At 45.1% G+C, this 14,851-nt stretch overlaps 1 protein-coding gene across 2 annotated transcripts; it reads right to left on the bottom strand.

The window, feature by feature from the left end:
• Positions 1 to 1,131: 1,131 nt before the first annotated feature.
• Positions 1,132 to 13,535, bottom strand: Trmo (tRNA methyltransferase O). 2 transcript variants are annotated; one of them, XM_029475796.2, is made up of 6 exons: positions 13,120 to 13,535; positions 11,614 to 11,788; positions 10,145 to 10,302; positions 6,154 to 6,780; positions 4,222 to 4,439; positions 1,132 to 1,367 (listed from the first exon to the last, which is right to left on the bottom strand). In XM_029475796.2, the coding sequence occupies exons 1-6, from the start codon at positions 13,193 to 13,195 to the stop codon at positions 1,149 to 1,151; spliced, it is 1,473 nt and encodes a 490-aa protein (XP_029331656.1). In that variant the 5' UTR covers positions 13,196 to 13,535; the 3' UTR covers positions 1,132 to 1,148. The 2 variants fall into 2 exon arrangements, with proteins under 2 accessions (XP_029331656.1, XP_021016488.1); XM_021160829.2 differs by lacking the exon at positions 1,132 to 1,367 and having other exon boundaries at positions 4,151 to 4,439; positions 13,120 to 13,531.
• Between the last annotated feature and the right edge of the window lie 1,316 nt (positions 13,536 to 14,851).

Genomic DNA, 14,851 nt, shown 5'->3' with positions numbered 1-14,851 from the left:
TATTACTTCATTTTGTACAAATGGATGGTGAAGTGGCTAGTTTTGTGTGCCAATTTAACACAAGCTAGAGTCGGAGGAGAAGGAGCCTCAGTTGGGGGAAAATGCCTGCATAAGATCTGGCTAGCCAGGCAGTGGTGGTGCACACCTTCAATCCCAGCACTTGGGAGGCAGAGTTAGGCAGATCTCTGAGTTCAAGGCCAGCCTGGTCTACAGAATGAGTTCCAGGACAGCTAGGGCTACACTGAGAAACCCTGTCTCGAAAAACCAAAAAAGGAAAAAAAAAAAAATTCTGGTTATAAGGAGTTTCCTTTAATCAGTGATTGATGGGGAGAGCCCAGCCCATTGTGAGTGGTGCCATCCCACCACTAGGCTGGGTTCTGGGTTCTATAAAGCAGGCTGGGCAAGCCATGAGGAGCAAGCCAGTAAGCAGCACCCCTCCATGATGTCTGCATCAGCTCCTGCCTCCAAGTTCCTGCCCATTTGAGTTCTTGTTCTTACTCCCTTCAATAATGAATACCAATGTCAAAGTATAAGCCAAATAAACCCTCTCCCTGCAACTTGCCTTTTAGTCATGGTATGTGATGGAAAATATAAAACTATGATTTACCTTTTACTCTACAATTTTTCTAACAATTATATATAATCCCTTTCAAACCACAAAGAGTATCTTAGAAGTATGCGATAACATAAAAACTCCATTCACAGGGCTGGAGAGATGGCTCAGCGGTTAAGAGCACTGACTGCTCTTCCGAATGTCCTGAGTTCAAATCCTAGCAACCACATGGTGGTTCACAACCATCCGTAATGAGATCTGGCACCCTATTCTGGAGTGTCTGAGGACAGCTACAGTGTACTTACAATAAATAAATAAATAAATAAATAAATAAATAAATAAATAAATCTTTTTAAAAAAAAAAAGAAAAAAAACTCCATTCACAAGAAACGTTTCTAGATCTTGAAGCACCACTTCAGAGAATCAATGTTCTAGATCAATAGCCAGCAGTCTTTCTGAAAAGGACATTAACAAGTATTTGCAGCTTTGTGAGCCCATCTGTGCCATGTGCAGTTTCTTGATTTTTGTTTTCTTGGTTGGGTAGTTTTCAATTATATTCTTCCCCTGACGATGGGAAGAGCAATCTTAGCTTCAGTCAGGAAAAGACCAGGCCTTGGGGGAGAGGGGGCAGTGAGATGGCCCAGTGGGTAAGGGCACTTGTGGCCAGGCTAGAGGACTGGGGCTTCACGAGCATTGAAGCGGCTCTAGGTGCTGCTCTCCTGCTGGGTCCGGCTCTCTGCTGCACCTCCTCTTCCACTAATGACTGTTCTTCTCTTCCTTTGGGAGAGGGAGAGGGGGAGGGAGGGAGCACAGTCTAAGTGGAAAAATAATACCTACTTATGTTTGCGCCCACAGATCTCGCTGCTCTCAACCTTCTATTCTATATGCAAAGAGGAAGCGATTTCGGAATGCTCAGCCCTAAGTGGAACACCTGAACCACACCTAAGTCTCCCAAGGCTCATGGGTCATTACTAAGAAGGAATGTGAGAAGTGGAAGCCGGAGATGAAGGACGACTATACAAGAAGATAGAAGATAGCGTCTTCTAGACACAGCAGAGCAACTGCACATGTGAACTCACAGTGCTTTGACAGCACTCACTGGACCTGCACAAGCTCAGCGGCCAAATCCAGCATGGAGATGGGAGTTAGACACCAAATTCCCCCACTAGGCCATGGAGCTGATGGCAGCCCTTAGCTGCTGGAAGAAGAGTTTTGTGTAAGACTGCAGGCCCTGGTAAGTCAGTCACGCCCCAGGGAAAGGCCACACCCAACATCAGGGGCAGCTCGTGAAGATGTTTTGTTTTGTTTTAAAAAGGACACAAAGTTGGGGGATAGGCCTGGGGAGAGGTGGAGGAGGGGTGAATAGGATCAAAACATCTCCAAGAATAAGAAGGTTGCTTTGTTTTGTTTTAAAGAGAGAGGGGCTGGGAAGAAGGCTCAGTGGTTAAGAGCACTTGTTCTTACAGAGGGCTGAGGTTTGATTCCCAGCACCCACACAGCAGCTCACAACCATCTGAACTCCAGTTCTAGGGAAGCTGACACAGGTCCAGGGAATCTAGTGTTCTGACCTCCTCGGTGCCCAGCTTGCAGGTGGTGAACACGTGTACACTTGGGCGAAACACTCCCACACATAATTAAAGCCTCAGAGTTCAGTTCCTAGCACCCGTGCCCAGCAGTTCCCAGGCTCCTGGGTTCCTGTTTACGTATGGAAAACCCGCATACAAATGTACACACACCTAAAAGTCATGACAATAAGGATTTCTAAGAGGTGATAAACACACATTTTATAAGAGGATATGAAGCTAATGGTTTGTTTTCCTAGTTCGAACTCTGCCACAGATCTTGTGTTTTGGTGGTGGCTAAGAGTATAAAATATATTCAAAACCGAAAACTCATTTAAGCTGGGCACTGTGCAGCACTCGGGAGGCAGAGGCAGGTGGACCTCAGTGAGACAAGGCCAAACTCATCTACAGAGTGAATTCCAGACAGCCAGAGTTATATCATGAGACTCTTGTCTCAAAAAAATAAAATAAAAATAGTATAAAATATATTCAGTCCGTAAAGTTCATATGATGCTCTACAACTTCCATCCCAAATGCTAATTCTAACTCTAGACACTCAGTAAGCTGTAGTCTTTGGATCTGGTAAATTTGGGTGATCTTATTTATTTTCAAGGATGTTTATTTGTTTTATTTAGGTTTTTTGAGACAGGGTTTCTCTGCATAGCCCTGACTGTCCTGAAACTCACTCTCTAGACCAGGCTGGCCTCAAACTCTGCTGGGATTAAAGGTATGTACCACCATGCAAAACTCCAAGGGTGTTTTAAAAATTGTTTTTAAAATGTAGGAGCTGGAGAGATGGCTCAACAGTTAAGAGCACTGATTGCTCTTCCAGAGGTCCTGAGTTCAAATCCCAGAACCCACATAGTGGCTCCCAACCATCTGTAATGGGATCTGATGCCCTCTTCTGGTGTGTCTGAAGATGGCCGACAGTGTACTCATACATAAAATATAATTTAAAAAAAGTGTAAATGCCACTTCTGGCCTCTACACCCACACCCACACACGCAGACTATCCACACAATACACACACACATGAACAGAACACATCAACAAAACAGCATGTAGAATGCCAACTTCTGAGCTAGAACTCTATACAATATGTCTAGATCTTCCTTATGGAAGAAGCCAGATAAAGGCTAAAAGAGACCTCTGTGCTATTTTACAACTTCTAACAACCTTTTCGATTTGTTTTGTTTAAAAAAAAAAGCTTTAGAACAACTGAATTTAAGATCTGTCCCAAACCATTGTAAGTAATGTCAAAGGAAGTAAACAGCTACAAACCAATCTGGCTTAGGAGTGAAATGTCATCAGCCGCCATGGCTGGACAAGTTTCCACAGGCCGTGGGGTCGTTTCCAAACCCTGATCAATCAGCTCTGAGATCTGCAGCTCTGATTAGGAAAGAGCGTCATGTTGACAGGTGTCTAATTTGGTTACTCCGATTGTAAATCTTCAGTTATCTCAGCCCATCTCATTAAAATCTCCTACAGGCCACACATTCTTACAATCACTTCCTACATGGCATGGAACTGTGTGGTGTTAATTAGTTTATCAACCTGTAATACGCTGTCTTGTTTATGTCTACCACCTCCACAAACCATGACTTGCGGCACAAAATGAATCTTGAGCCAGGTGTGGTGGTGTAGGCTATAATCCCATACCCAGGAGACTGAGAGGAGAATCAGAGTCTCAGGCTAGCCTGGGCTACACAAGGGTCTGCCTTGAACTCTGTCCCACACCTCATCCGTTTCATTTCAACCATCTAAAGCTGAGTCACAGCAGCTTCTTCAGTCACAGAGTAAGGCAAAACAACACCAGCAATGACTTTCCTGAGGTTGGGGGAAGGGCTTTCTAACTCAAGAATATTCAAAGCTCAGAGAGAGAGAGAGAGACCCTCAAATGCAGGGATTTAATCCATAGGATTAAAAAAAAAGAATATAATATAATAAAATAAATAATGTCTTTATAAAAGAAAAAAAGAAAAACAAAAAACAGCACCAACCAAAGCAGTAAGATGACAAGAGCAGGCACATCAGATGCCAACGGAGCTTCTGAAAACAGTGGGCTCAAGACCCCAGGGCCACCAAGGACTCCTCGGGGTCAGCCACCTGAACAGACTCAGAAGCCAGTTTAATCCTCACAACCTCTGCGAAGCCATCACCAAACCAGCAGGTGACATGTGCTGTGTCCACAGTGAAGAAGAAAAGGCGGTCCTCGCAGAGCTTCCGGCGGTACACAGACCGAGGGTCTGCTGACAGCACAGCCTCAATGGCACGCCTGGCTTCCTCTGCCGAGTGGAAGTATTTAAAAGACGGCTGACTAGCATCTGCGAGGAGAAATAAGAAGCCTGTCATTACAACCACGCAGGTCAAACTCAGAACAATGAGCTTCAGCATGAAAAGTGTTCGGTCTGCACCTCACATAAAAGAACAGGGTCTGGAAACCTACTCATTTCAGAGATGACCATCACCTTCATCAAGTATTTACTGTCATTAGAGTTAATATGAACACCTACAAAATAACAAACACTGTGTATTTTACATAGGTCTCCAAAACAGGCAAGACAAGCTGTAGTTGTCTGAGTACGTTCGGCCCAGAGAGGGGCACTATATGGAGGTGTAGCCTTGGAGTAGGTATGTCACTGTGGGTGTGGGCTTTAAGTTCCTCTTTCTAGCTGCCTAGAAGCCAGTCTTCTCCTAGCAGCCTTCAGATGAAGATGTAGAGCTCTCAGCTCTTACAGCCCCATATCTGCCTGGACGCTGCCATACTCCCACCTTGATGATAATGAACTGAGCCTCTGAACCTGTAAGCCAGCCCCAATTAAATGTTGTCCTTATTAAGACTTGCCTTGGTCATGGTGTCTGTTCACAGCAGCAAACCCTAAGACAGCATCTATTTCTAAATGTAACTTGCTGACATTGCCCTTTTCTTTGCTATGTCCTGTGCCACCATCACCTCCTGACAGTGTTTCTGTGTACTTTGCACAGCAGTGTACTGACTTCCTATACCTGAGCTTTCGTCTCTTCACCTATTAGAAGGCAAGCTCCGTAGACTAGGGCAGGGGTTTTCTGATCCCCTTTTCTCACTGCTGTTTCTCCCTAAGGCCAGAACAGTGCTGGAGAAGCTCGGGAAGAACTGCACAGTAAACAGTGTATGTCCTTCTTGCTATGGTCATGCTGGCTGTTTACTGACAAGTAACACAAGAACGGCTCTCAACCCTTTGGATATCTGTCATCTCCTTGGAAACCAGCTACTTGCTAGCATCCTCATTCCCACCTCTCAACAGCCAGCAGCTTCCTTCATTCTCCATCTGCTGTGGAGTGGGGAAACACATGCTAAGAACCGTGTGTTAAATGCGCTCCACAACAGGTCCTGTGACCCTTCTTTGGCAGGAAGTGCCTGCTGGTGGGGAAAGCACTATGGCAGGAGGGTCTTCTGTGCTGTGAGATCCTAGGGAGCCCTGACAGAATAAAACAGATACCTCTTTGGTTAGATAGGGAAGCAAGTAAGAAATTGAGTGCATCCAAGTATAGACCAAGCACAAGCCATGATATGACTGCTACTCAAAAAAAGAACAGAGATGGGCAAGCAGAGCTGGAGATGTGGCCCACTGGCTGCTCATACAAAGGACCTGAATTAACTCCAGCTCCAAGAGATACAAAGCCTCCCCTGACCTCTACATATCCCTAGACAGATACACATGCATACACATGATTTAAATAATCAAATAAATAAGTCAAGGGACACGTCCTCAGGCAGCAGCCACTGTCCACAGACGCCTTCTGAGCGAGCACCTGGACTCATCACCACCTAAACCGTCCTCAAGGAAAGGCACCAGTGCCAGTGCACCCAGAGTTCATCACCTGCTCCTCAAAGCCCAGCCATGACAAGTACTCCACAGACACAAACGCTTTCACCAGTGTCAACCGTGACGAGATTCGTTATAAAGACAAGCCCATCACACACACATCCTGCTCCCCAGCACAGTAAGAAACACATCTCTCACGCACTCCTAGGAGACCCAGGGTACCCACACTCACCTCCTGAATTGAGCTTCCTCAGATCCATCTCTGCATGAGGAGTAAACCGGACTTGTAAAGGGGCTACAGGAGCCTCCGTCACCCAGCTGGGGACAACACTGCAGGGCACTCTGTCAGCTGTCCCAGCACGGTAGGAAGCATCCCACTGTGTTTCTGCACTGCCCCCCGGCAGGACTAAGGCACCTTCCACTTTCCTTGGTCTATCTGTGCCTTCTTCCAGAAAGCTCTTCAGTTCCGGTGGGCCAAGCTGATTTTCGGGCATATCCATGCTCTCACCTCGGCTTGGTTCCAGTGCCAGATCCAACGCTCTCTCTCTGTCTTCTGGCAAAGTGTGCTGGATTTCTGACATGTCTCTGGACTTCTGAGAGTTTTCTCCTGAGGTCCTGTCTTCAAGGCATTTCAGTCTCTCCTTGGTGCTCTGGCGAGGCTGTACTTTCCCACGCCCTGAGAGCAGCAGCTGGTCACAACTGTTGGCCGTGCCGTCAGCCTGGGCCTCAGCCCTCAGCTTATGGTGGTCATTGTGTACACTGAAGTTCTGTGGTGAGTCATAGTCAGCAATGTAGGGCTTTATGTCTAGCACAGGTGTGCCGTCTATCATGTCAACTCCAGACAGGTAGACAGCTCCACCTAAAGGGAGACAGAGATCCTCTTATGGGTCTACAGTGGATGATGGGAAAGGCAAACGGAGGGCAGGATTATCCCCTAAGTCTCTCTCAAACACCTACCTTGACCTCAATGAGCCCCCTTACTGACTACAAACCCACATCCCCATCTACCAAACTACTACTCTTCAAGGCTCTCACAGAACACATCATTTACAAACCTTCCTGGCTCTTTTTCCTCTGGGTCCCACAGAGGACCCCGCACACGTCAGTCCTCAGTGTGTCACCAAGACCAACGTGCATTTCCACAGTGGCAAGCAGACTTCAGAAGGTCCGACATTCCCCAAGTTGCTGCGCATGCCCTGTGCAACCCCTTCTCTGAGTTCAACGTACATCTAAGACACTGAACATGGCAAAGAGCTCTATGATGAGTTCCATATAGGACTCCTCGCTGACTACAGACTCAACCCAATGAGCTCTCCCTGCAGACTGATGAACTGCACAGGCGTGGTGGGGAAGCCCAGGGGGCAAGCAGCCATAAGATGGCCTAGAAGTATGGGCAGCTTTAGGACCTGAGGGTGTTTCCAGCCAATAGCAGCAGAAAGCTGAGATCCTCAACCCTACATCTACGAGGAAATGAACTCTGACAAACAACCTCACAGAAGAGGAGCAGCAAAGATGAGCCCATTCAGTTGGCCCCTGGAAAAATAGCAAGGTTTTAAACACATCATCAATGTGTTCTGTCTATAAACGGATATGCTTTGAATCATTTTTGTTAATACAGACCGAGAAATGTTCATAAAGACCCAAAAAGTCAGGCTGGAGAGATGGCTCAGCAGTTAAGAGCACTGACTGCTCTTCCAGAGGTCCTGAGTTCAAATCCCAGCAACTACATGGTAGCTTACAACCATCCGTAATGAGATCTGACGCCCTCTCCTGGTGTGTCCGAAGTCAGCTACAGTGTACTTACATATAATAAATAAATAAATCTTAAAAAAAAAAAAAAAGATTCAAAAAGTCATCAGGGCACAAGGCCCTATCACTAAATATTAAGGTCTCCTCCTGCTGTCCCACTTGGATAGGTGTTGTGCACATCCTGCTACTGGTACAGAGCCTCCTATCCTGACTCTGGGAACACTGACTGAACAAAACCCAAAACCCATCGTGTGCTCACACTGACTCTGACTCTACTTAAGAAAAACATGATTGCATGAAGACTCAGATGTGAGACATGCTGTGTGCAAACCTAGAACTTTGGAAAGATGACCCTGCGCTATTTAAATGATTGGATACAAAGGAGAACCTGAGAGTTCATGGGAAACTCCTAGTGTTCATGGCTCATGCTATTGTTTGTCCCTGTGCATGAGCAGTATTTATTATGACCTTCTAACACAGGACTGACTGGCTCATGACCCTTTATGATAAGTATAAAAAGAAGCACTCTATTTCCACCCCTACATTATTCATTATTGATTACTGTTCGCCCATTCACTTTCCCGATTTCATCTCCCTCAACAGAAGGCTAAGTTCTATATGAGCAGGAATTTTTATTTGAGTTAATCACCAATGTATCTCTACCATTTACAAGACCTGGCACAAGGTCAATGATTAAAAAAAAAAAAGTGCAGTGTGGTGGTCTGAGTTCAAACGGGCTCCAAAGGTTTGTGGATTCAAATACTTAGTCCCTAGCTGGTGGGACTGTTTAGAAAGGATTAGGAAACAGGTCTTGCTGGAGAAGGTATGTCATTGGGTTGGGCTTTGAAATCTCAAAGTTATCTCTCTCCACTTCATGCATTTGGATCAAGAACTAAGCACTCAGCTACTACCCCAAGCCTGCCCACAGAAATGCTCTCCACCATGATAACTATGGACTGTAATTAATCTTTGGAAACTGTAATCCCTGAGTAAACATTTTCTTTTATAAGTTGCCTTGGTCATAGTGTCTTATCACAGCAATAAAAAAGTAATCAAAACATGCCATTTGCTGGCCTTGTCATGCATCAATGGGAGGAGTGGTCCTTGGTCCTAGGAAGGCTTGATAGATGCCCCAGTGTAGGGGAATCAAGGGCAGGGAGGTGGGAGTGTGTGGATGGGTGGAGGAACACCCTGATAGAAGCAGTGGGAGGGGGGATGGGATAGGGGGTTTCAGAAGGGAGGGAAACCAGGAAACAGGATAACATTTGAAATGTAAATAAAGAAAATATCCAATAAAAAAAAAATGCCGTTTGTGTGAATGATCAGAAAATGTCGTAAAGTGCTATTGTCCGATTTGGTGAGCCACCTTGACAACAGCAGGCGGATGAGCGACTAAATTTGCTGGACAACTCACCTAACAACTGAGCACACTTTAGCAGAGTACAGGGCCCGAACAGAGCAAAGCAGCCCTGAGGAGCATCGAGAGCCTGTCATGTAAGGCCCTCAGCAAAAACCCTGTAGAGCCCAAGAGGCCATTCATGCTTCTGCCCACTCCAGGAGCAAGCAATGGAGATGCAGCCTGGAATAGGCTCTCCACTCCTACCCCCATGCTCTCACCTTCTGCCTCTCTAACCAAAATGTAGTGAGAAGTTCTTTGAGCTGGGTGGAACTCAGTTGGCAGAGTGCTTTCCTACTATGCTCAAAGCCCTCGGTTCAACCCACAGCACCACATAAACTGACTGTTGTGACTTGCTCTTGTAATAACAGCACTCAGAAGGTAGAGGAAAGAGGTCAGAAGTTTAAGGTCATCTTCGGTTCTATATGGATTTCAAGGTCAACCTGAATACAAAAGACCCTGGATCAAAAACAATAAAAAACCAAACAAACAAACAGAAGCTCTCTGAAAACATCTGACTAGGTTATACAGGAACATAGTTAAAACCAATCCAGTATTCTGCTGTGGCACTTCTACATCCTGACATTGCTAAAACCTACAATGTAATTCTATCCCAGGCCACATGCACACAGCACAGCTGATGGCCTGCACTGTAGCTCAAATGTCTCTCCTTTCAGCTTGCAAGAAGTAAGGACACCTTTGTTCTGCTTTCCAGAAATGCACCAACAACTAGGCACTATGCATCATACCTGAAATAGCCAGGATAATTTAATCATCTTGTATTTCCTACATCCCAAGTCCTAAGCAATCTTCTTACTAATCTAATGCTTATAAAACCTATGAGTTCTTAAAACAGCACTGGTGTTTACAGTGGATAAATGATAAACTAGGCCCTGAGCATCTTTCACAGTCTGCAGTGTTTCCTAAGTGTTTCCAATGCTGACACTCTCAATTATCACACGTTCCTAAGGGCTGGGGGCAAGCAAAGGTGACATGGACAGTGTAGGCATGAACAGCAGCTAGCAGAGAATGCCAGCTGACTTTTCCCAGAGTAAGACAAAGATGAAGAGAGAGTTACCTTCCACCTTCTCCAGCTTGGCCAGCGTCAGCCCTATGGCATTAGGGCGATGAGGGCTCCGTGTGGAGAACACTCCAATCTTTGCCCCATTCAGCCTGGGCGGCTGCACTTTTGCCTTGTAGTTCAAATGGCCATTTTTGTGAAAAACAAACAAAATCCTATTGAAAATAAACCAAAACACTTATTTAACAAAAGGACACATTATTTTTGTATAATGATTTGAGAAGGGACTGTGATCTCCCACTAATGAACAGGAAGAACAGTTCTTATTAAGGTTATCAGTCAAAAGAAAATAGGCCCTCCCCCCTTCATCTCCACATTCTTTGTACCCAACACAATGACCGGCATACAGTAGGAACTTAACAGACTTGACACACTGCTTCTAAGTGGCTGCTGTTTCCATGTAGTATACTAGACATTTTCATACCCATTTTGTACCTTAGCAATAGGAAGTACAACTTAGCCCTCACTCTGAGGGTAAAAAATTGAAGTTCAGAAAAGTTCAACTTAACGAGGCCTTTCTAAACAGAATATGAAAGCCAGAAGCATGAGGGAAAACAGTAACAGTGCTGAATTCATTAACCCATTAAATTCAGGTCTAGGAGATGTTCACTATACACAGTGAGTCAGCCAATATTGACGATATGTAAGTCATCCTCACATAAGTCACCAAGTAAAAAACTCAACTCAAAGGACTCACAGCAAAGAACAAGAACGTGCAACTTACACAGGAGCCATCAAACAGCTAGCATGAGCCAATAGTAATTGAGAAGATAAACTAAACACAGCACTGTACCTCCCTGTGACAAGGTAAACATGGACAGAAACAGAGTTCCTGATGACAGCAAGAAGTATCCAAATTTCTAAGGCTTTTTTTTGTCTTTTAGGAAGAGTACACAGAATCCTTCAAGGGCCTACCTACAACAAGGCCCACGAACGTCTTCTGTAAAAGGTCGAATGATTAATATTTTAGGATTTGCGGCCAACCAGTCACTGTTTCAACTACTCTGCAAATGGAGCAGAGTTTTACACCGGGAGCCACACACAATACGTAAACCAATAGGTATGCCACAGAAAATACACAGCCTCAGATGGTGCTACAGTCAGCACAGCTGTGAGCCCATAAATGTATAATGTAAGCAATGGACCATGTGTAGTCCACAGACCACAGTTTGCTGAGTCTTGTTCTAGAGACCAGCATAATGACCCACAGGCAGAATCAAGGAGGTGTTTAGTTAAAGCTAAACAGAAGAGAGACGTCATAATTAAAACATGTTCCGTCAGTGAATCACAAATTCCAAATGGTGTCCAAGTATACAAACAATCAAATGCACAAATTGAATATGGGAATCCATACATAATCCATATATATAGACAAGGGTGGTATAGCTGACAAACCTCAAAGCTGCCTTCAATTGGCACACTCTCTCAGGGCCCGAGCTGTCACTTCTAACCAGAAAACGACTTACCAAACATGAGAAAACTCTTCTAGGCCCATCAAGGAATGCTCAGGGTTATTAAAGATGCTCTTTCTGATCTTCAAACAGGCTCTGGAGTGGCTACAGATGGATGGCTGTCTTGGAGTGCCAATCTTGGCTGGGAAACATGATTCCAAGTACCCTATTGGCTCAGTTAAAAGATTCCCTATGGAAGAAAACTGGGTGAGAATCATTACTCAAAGGGTCCAAGAGGTAAGAAAACACGTTTTCCTCTCAGTATTGACTTCATAGTTCTAAAATCTAGGTACAACACAACTATTAAAATCATGTTTAAATAAAGTCCTGCTATGTAACTCATGCCAGCCTCAAACGTATACACCTCCAGCATTAGCCCCATCCCCTAACTGCTGGGATCACAACTGTGCACCAGCATACCCACCTCAGTTTTTACTTATAGTCATAAAAATTCATAAATTATATTAATATGTTGATTATATATAATACAGTATAAACTATAATTTATAATTATTTCTTTTTATGTTCTTTATAGAGACACTCCAGATCTCCATTTTATTTAATTTGCATCAAACCTATCTATCCTATTATATCCTATTAGTACAACCAGTAAGATCTAGCGCTATCTCTCACAACATGTTTCCTTGCTTTTTGCTTATACAAACGCTTTTTACTGTTGTGATGTATTAGACCTATTTTAAATCCCAGCACTTGGGAGACAGAAGCAGGCAGATCTCTGAGTTCGAGGACAGCCTGGTCTACAGAGTGAGCACAGGACAGCTGGGGCTTCACAGAAAAACCCTGTCTCCAGGGTTTTTATATATATATATATATATTATGTGTGTAAGTTAAAGCATAATACACCTGCCAGCCACTCCAAAGACCTCAGTGCCACTACTTGCATCTCTGTCGACTGCTTCCAGGAGCTGCAATCTGATCTTTATCATCATTTACTTCCTTTCAGAAAGAGATCTTATCATATGTACTTTCCAGCCTAAACAATACACTTTGAATTCTATAAAAGCAGACACCACACTGTAAATTATCTATATAAACTGCCTTTCTCCATATATCTATATTGTGTGCGCTTCTGACAACTTTGACGTTTTCTCCAAGAATATTTACAATTACTGCTGTATAGTTTTTGTTTGTTTGAGGGTTTTGTTTTTAAATCCTCATCCATGTACTGGTGGGAAAAGATTAAAGACGAAGAAACTTGGACCAAATGAGGGCATCAGTCACACATATCCCACCTCCCTGTAACTCCGTAAGGAAAAAGACCACACTACACACGTGGCCGACGCAGCTACTGTACTGAGACTAAGCCCAGACCACACCCCGTGTACCAAGATCCTAATACGTCACTCCCGTTAGCCTTAGCATGTCACGTGGTCGTCGGGACACGTGACCCTCCCTTTGGCGGCAAGGACAAGAATGTACGTCAGGTGGCTCGCGTTCTTCTGGCCAGGGAAGCGGGCCGCCTAGCTTAGGGTGCGGCGCCACCTTTTTCCATAACGTTACCTGTCTCCAGGGCCGGCTGAGCGCACCCACATGGGGTCGCCGCAGCACACGGGCCCTGCTTCTCCAAGCCGCGCATGGTTACAGGCCGCTGAGTCGTCCGCGCGCCCAACGCTGATTTCCGCTTCCGCGCGTTAGGCTTTGGCGCCTGCGCAGTTGTCGCTAGGTGCCGGGTCTCGGAGAACGCGCTCAATGGCGGCCGAGCTGCCGCGTGGAGGGTGGGTTCCCGCACGCTGTGAGGCCCACCATTCACCCACCACGCGGCGATGGCGGCCTCGCGACAGCCTGCACCGTACCCTCCGAAGGTGGGACATGTGGATAAAGATGTACACGCAAAGATACCCTTGAATTATAAGCGGCCTCAGTGAACAAAAATAACCTTGAGTTTAAAGGGAAAGGATGTGAATGTCCATCTCTGATCACATAGCAAAAGAACTGGAGTTTGGGACTTTTTTTCCCATTTATTGTGTGCGCGGGAGCAAGTCAAAGTCAAATGACAAAATGCCGGAGCCGATACTCCTTTCGCCGCGTAGCTCCCGGGATCAAAGTCAGGTCGTGTTAGCCGGTTCCTTTACTCGCTGAGCCAACTAGCGGCCCAAGAGCTGGACGTTAAATGTTTAAATTTTTCCTTGGACGTGGGCATACGGGTTATATTTATTACTCCCCTCCACTTTTTAAGTAATAACTATTTGTCGGAAAAGGGCAAGAAAATCAAGAATGGTAGGTGTTACAAGCAAGCTAGGCTAGGAGTTATTAAGTGGGAACGTTTGTGCTCCAAACCACTGGAACCGAAATAAGGATGAAGAGCCAGCGCGTACATTGGAAAGTTAGGCACCAGCAACAACCGTATTTTCTCTCCCTGCTCCAATTGCCTGCTCTTTAGCCACTTGTAAGATTCTTTAACCCCCCACCCCCAAAAAAGATTCTTTAACCCAAACTCTTTGCATATTTATGTTTGGGGATTTCAAAATCTTGTTGGTTTCGAAGAGAGGGGGAAATCCACCTGACATTACCAGTAATATAAAATATTAAAAATATGCGAATCCACAGATTAAAGGCTTAACCGTGAAAAGCTGTTTCCAAGTGTTTGTTGTCACTGACTAAACAAGTCCCTAGTAGGAAATAATCAGTATTAGGAGACAGGTTTTTGAGAGAAAGTTATGAATTCTTAAAAAGTTAAAACTGATACTGTGCCCTCTGTCAGAAGTTTTGTCCATGAAATTTCCAAAAGTTTTTTACCCCCCTTTTTCTTGTAGAAGATAGAGTTGTTGTCTAGCTGGAGAAACAAGTTTGTGTGCCTTTGGGCAACACGTACACGCTGTAAAAATGGGCTAAGCTGCAGTTGCCACTAGTCGGCGCTGTTAATAAGACAGTCAAAAGTGAAAGGGGCTTGCCCTCCATCAAGACCTGCCACTCAGGGCGGCTAATTCCCAACCAACTCTGCCAACCACTGAGACTCAAAACCAAGTGGACTTGGAGATACTAGACCTAGGAATCTGTCTTTAAAAATAGCGGAGCAAAGGGAGCTGGAGCGATGGCTCAGCAGTTCAAAGCACCAGCCGAGTTTCCAGAGGATCCAGGTTTGATTCTCAGCACCCACGAAGTAGCTCGCAACTTGTGGTGATTCCACTTCCAGGGGATCTGATGCCACTTCTGACCTCCACAGGCACCTACACACACATTTAAAAGCTGGGCCTGATGGCTTGTGCTATAATCCCAGCACTGGGGAGACAGA

This window comes from Mus caroli, unplaced genomic scaffold (genome assembly GCF_978045245.1).
Source record: "Mus caroli unplaced genomic scaffold, Mus_caroli_1 scaffold_6, whole genome shotgun sequence".
Lineage (NCBI taxonomy): Eukaryota > Metazoa > Chordata > Mammalia > Rodentia > Muridae > Mus > Mus caroli.
The sequence above is the reverse complement of the archived record's forward strand: the minus strand, read 5'-3'. Positions and strand labels throughout refer to the sequence as shown.

Coding starts and splice junctions, on each gene's coding strand:
- Trmo (XM_029475796.2), bottom strand. CDS start 13,195: ATGCGCGGCTTGGAGAAGCAGGGCCCGTGTGCTGCGGCGACCCCATGT. Junction 11,789..13,119: donor TCAGCCGGCCCTGGAGACAG/GTAACGTTATGG, acceptor TTTCTTCCATAG/GGAATCTTTTAACTGAGCCA. Junction 10,303..11,613: donor GAAGAGTTTTCTCATGTTTG/GTAAGTCGTTTT, acceptor TATTTTCAATAG/GATTTTGTTTGTTTTTCACA.